General features: G+C 43.3%; 1 protein-coding gene across 1 annotated transcript; it reads left to right on the forward strand.

The window, feature by feature from the left end:
- Positions 1–3,088: 3,088 nt before the first annotated feature.
- On the forward strand, positions 3,089–4,606 carry LOC118735039 (the record flags this gene model as incomplete). Its single annotated transcript, XM_036464630.1, is given in 1 exon segment — positions 3,089–4,606. A coding segment is annotated over 1 exon segment (1,079 nt), but the record flags the coding sequence as incomplete, so codon positions are not given.
- Between the last annotated feature and the right edge of the window lie 590 nt (positions 4,607–5,196).

The raw sequence follows: 5,196 nt of genomic DNA on the forward strand, positions 1-5,196 counted from the left end.
TTTTTCTTTATGGATTATTTGGTAATAGGTTTGCATTTTATTTCCTTTGTTATATGGTTAGTTTGCGGAAAGCGCTTATATTTAATATAGGTGTAATTAAGTAAGAGTAAGTACGAATTGTTAGTTTAGTAATATTAGAAATAAAGGAAAGGAAATAATACACTTCCAAGTGCATATAAATGAATTCGCAATTGTCATATCTTACTAGGTGAAGGACACATAAAAGCATATGGAGGGCTAAATTTGTTGTTAGTTTGGTGTGGGTGTTGCGCTAGTGCAACAGAGGGGACGCGGGGTATGGACGCATGACAATGACACCGAGGGGACATTGACTGACCGCTAATTGACATACTGACTGTCAGGTTTAGGGGGCGCTGCTAAAGAAGAGGAGTCGCAGCGGCGCCCAAGGCTTCGTGGAGTTCACGTAGAAGGGGTGGGAGGCATGACTCAAATTTTGTTCATGTTGCTAGAAGGCAAGGCTGGTAGGAAGGACCTCCCCGACCATCGAGCTAGTTTGGGCCTGCAAGCATGCCTGCATGCCGCCTCGTCTTACCCAACCATGTAGTGACATAACAATGGCGCCCAACGGTATAGCCCACTGACGTTTTCTTTTACCATTGATTTTAGTACCAACTATCTCATCCTTTTAGTTTTACTTTTAGTTTAGACATTTGATACTTTTGTTGTTGCTTTCCTGTTACTTTTCTTCTCGGACTGATTAGGGTTAAGAAGGCATCGTCTTCTGGGTTAACCTCTATAGATTGGTGCTTGATTAACGGAAGGGAAGGGGGACTGATGCACCATCAGAGTTCCTTTCGGAAGTTCCTACACGACCGGAAGTGGTATCTGAAGACTGCATTGGCCCAATGTGATGTTTTTTGAGTAGGCCTACTACTTAAGCCACCGTGCATGTAGTTCAGACTATGTCCATGAGAGGTTAGTGGGGCGGTCTACAACGGGGAAAATATTACATAGGGTTAAGGGTTAGTGTTGCAACCATATCTGGAGTTATTGCTTTGAGAAACGCCGTGCAACACTATAGATGCATTTACTCAGGTAAATGGGGGATTATCTGACATTGACTTCGGACAGCGGACATAACGACAAACACCCCACAATGACCACGCCTAGCCAACACCACCCACACACCAAAGCCAGACATATATAAAGTTAATTAAAGCGAATTGATTTAAACATCTATTTCTCACAAACGCGAAACTTGAAATAAAATTGCTGAATACCAAATTATGATCCTCGTTTTCATTTACATATACATATATATAAATTATAACCTTGTATACTAAATTAAATATTTATCCACATACTTAATCTAAATTTTGTTTGGTGTTGCCGATATACATACGTGTCCGCGGAAGTAGATGTGCACTGAATATACACACCTACGCATATACATAGCTGAATACGTAAGCATCTTCATGCAGTCATATACCCATTGTAGTATTTACCCAACTGAATTGAAGTGGTAAAAGTGTAACCTTGGTAGTGGATTAAAGTAGAATTTAAGTGCATTTCAATCTTTTATTTTTGTCATTTGTACCCATACACATCCATACATATTAAAACATACATATGCATATCTACATATTTCTTTTCTAAGTTTATTGATTTACGATTGATTATTTTGAATTATCTTACACGGGTTTCCCGCATTAACGGCTCCTTGCTTGAATTTTAATAGAAATAGGATTTCGATTTGTCCATTTATTTTGTTTTCTCTTGTGAGCCGAATTGATTCAGAATATAATTTTGAGTTACGCAATTGAATATCCACAAAGTTTTTGATTTACCAAATTTTTATTTTTTTATTACATACCTGAGGCCACGAAAGCGCCTTACTTGAATTTTGAATTATTGGCGATAGAGTGAATGGAGGAGAGTGAGGAAGAAGAGAGGCTGATTGGAGGACTAGGTCTTTTCGATTCCAACCGTAGGATTATGCGGAGTGCAGCCAGGGCTTTAGAAAACCAGGTCGTCGGCTCGATATTCACCCAGATAGGCACGGGCATACCTTACCCAATAGATTTTTTGCCTACCGACTATCTAAATAGGTGCACCGCTAGAGTTTTCGGTATCCAGGATCAAAACGTGCGTCAAGCACCAAATATACGCGTCACCGACGAATTTGCATTGAGCACCACCGATAATAGTATCAGCTTTTCACGCAAAATTGAAGAGGTATTAGCTATGCCAGAGACAGGAGAACGGGTAGAGGAAAGTTTGCCACCCAGTGGCGCGGTAGCAGGGGGTTCGAGGCCCGCAGGTGGCGAACCTGGTTCATCAGCGACCAGCATAGAGCACCTGAGCCGGATGATGGCGATGATGGCACAACAAAACGATATGTTGGCGCAATGTATGAACGAGGTGCACCACATGCGTGCCAATGTAGCCAACCTTAGCAACCGCGTGACTGAGGTGGAAACATCTGCGAAAGCAGGCGCTAGTCAACCAGCCATGGCGTCCACCCCGGAGATAAGCAACATTAGATCGTCGGCAGCAGGGCAAGACAATGACGATGGAAGGCGAGGCTCAAATTCTTTGCAATCGAGCAACGATAAAAGATGGAAGAAGATCGACTTAGAAAAATGGCATGTGAAATTCGATGGGTCTAATAAGGGCATGAGCATAGAAAGCTTTGTATTCCGTGTAGAGAAAATGCGTGAACAGTACAACATATCGTTTTTCCAACTTTTCACGGATTTTCATTGCCTGATGACCGGCGGGGCCTTGAAGTGGTATTGGCAGGTACTCGAGGATAATGCAGAGAATCCAGAATTCGGTTATTTTGAACTGAAGTCCGAGATGCTGAGCCACTTCAAGACCGCCGAGTCAGATTATGAAATAATCCGTGAGATAATGGAGCGAAAGCAGCAACCTCAAGAGAACTTTGAAGAATTTTATGGTGAAATTCATAATCTCACATTCCGACTTCGAAAAAAAATCCCTGAGAAGGAACTGGTTGGCATTATCAGGGGCAACCTCAAGCCATATTTGGCAAACTTGACATTCGCTACAAAAATGGAGACCCTGGCAGAACTTAAAGCTGAATGCAAAAGAGCAGAGAAGGTTATAAAAGAAAATAGGAACAGGCCCAAAGTTATAAATGAGATAGATCTGGAACCCATCGAAATAAAAGTAGAAGCTAGTGTAGAAGCATTTAATAGGAATCAGTTGAAGAAACCTCTGCAGCCCACACCAGTACAGCCTAGAGATAATCCCTCTTCGTCTGTTAGTCCTAACGAGTCAAAGTCCACTGTGAGCTCCTTTTGTCCTTCCCCATTCCACTTGATGTTATGTTTCTACTGCGGCATGCCGGTGGACCACCTTGTGAAGAACCCGGCGGAGGCCCAGAGAGAAACTAAGTGTAAGTCCTCGTTCCATAATATGGTGTGTTTCGCGTGTGGTAGTGATTCGTCTTTTTGTGTTTATAAAAATGATAAGGGAAACCTCAAGCTGGCGGGGATCTCCGGGAGCTCTTGCCAGGTCGAGAGAGACCCGGAAATAAAGCAATGAAGATATTGAAGAATGAAAAAACAGATATAGTTAAGAAAGTGCTAGAAGTAGGAGTAAAACGGGAAATGAAAAGTTTGCATCAGCGAAAGCTTGAATATGAAGAGGCTCGTAGGCGAATTTTTTGTGAGAAGATAGTGAATAAGAAGAAATCTAGGAATTATAAGAAAATCCAAAAGATGAGGGCAAAGCAGAGGAATTTCAAAAGAATATACAACAAGATAGTATCGACAATTGTTACGTTGAAAGGAGACAACAGGTTTTTCGCTAAAACTAAAATTGGCGGGCATGCAGTGCTAGCGCTCCTAGATTCTGGGGCAGGTGCAAGCTGCTTGGGGACGAATTCAAGCGCGCTCCTATGTGGTAAAGAGGACCTGATATTGCCAATCAAGGGACAAAATGTTAAAACTGCGAATGGGGGTGAAACCGCGGTAGTAGGGGTTATAACGTTGCCAGTCCTCTGGGACAATACCACAAGGGACGTAGAGTTTTTGATTGTTCCAGGCCTCCAGCAAGAAGTGTACTTAGGTGTCGACTTTTGGCAAGCTTGCGGTATGAGTGTTGTTAGCAGGGGAGTGAGTGCGCGTGTGAATAGTCCAACCGTAGCAGAGCTCGTGTCTGGCGAAGGTGACCTGTCATTTGAGGCCGTGCAGCATGTACTGACAGCAGAACAGACGAACGCGTTAGAAAGAGTGAAGTTGCATTTCCCCTCATTTGCGGTGTTAGGGCTGGGCCGAACAGAAGTAGAAGAACACGTCATTGAGGTAACTAACGAGAATGTGCCAGTAAAACAGCGTCACTATCCCATTTCGCCCGCTATCCAAAAATTAGTCTATTCCGAGCTTGACCGGATGCTGAGTATGGGAGTCATTGAGGAGTCCAACAGTAGTTGGAGTTCACCGGTCTCATTGGTAATCAAAGGCACAAAAAACCGTCTCTGTTTGGACGCTCGCAAGGTGAATGAGAGGACGATCAAAGACGCGTACCCACTCCCACATATCGACGGAATTCTCAGCAGACTCCAGAATACCAGGTTCATCTCAGCTATTGATCTAAAGGACGCATTCTGGCAGATTCCATTAGAAAAGAAATCAAGGGAAAATACGGCGTTTACTGTGCCAGGTCGACCTTTATATCAGTTCACAGTCATGCCTTTTGGGTTGTGCAACGTAGCACAAATCATGTGTCGCTTGATGGACAAGGTCATACCTGCTTCGTTGCGTGAATGTGTATTTGTTTATCTTGATCTGTTAGTGTGTTCGGAAGATTTCTCGTCTCATATATGTTTGCTTGAAAAGGTCGCTCGGTGTTTCCGCGAGGCGAAATTGACAATAAATATAGAAAAAAGTAAGTTCTGTTATAAAGAGGTGCGATATCTCGGCTACGTAGTCGGTGATGGGTGCATAAGGACGGATGCCAATAAGGTGGCAGCTGTGAGGGACTTTCCCGAACCTAAAACCCCAAAGCAGCTCCGACGGTTCCTAGGCATGTCAGGTTGGTACCGTCGTTTTATTCAGGATTATGCGACCATTGCAGCACCGCTGCACGACTGCCTCTCAAAATACAAAATCAAAAAGTTTGCGATGACTGACGAAGCCAAAGTTTCCTTTGAGAAGCTCAAACAAAGTTTGATATCGGCGCCCGTACTGACACATCCGGACTTTAACA

This window comes from Rhagoletis pomonella, unplaced genomic scaffold (assembly GCF_013731165.1).
Source record: "Rhagoletis pomonella isolate Grant_MI unplaced genomic scaffold, Rhpom_1.0 Rhpom_scaffold_00003, whole genome shotgun sequence".
NCBI classification, from domain to species: domain Eukaryota; kingdom Metazoa; phylum Arthropoda; class Insecta; order Diptera; family Tephritidae; genus Rhagoletis; species Rhagoletis pomonella.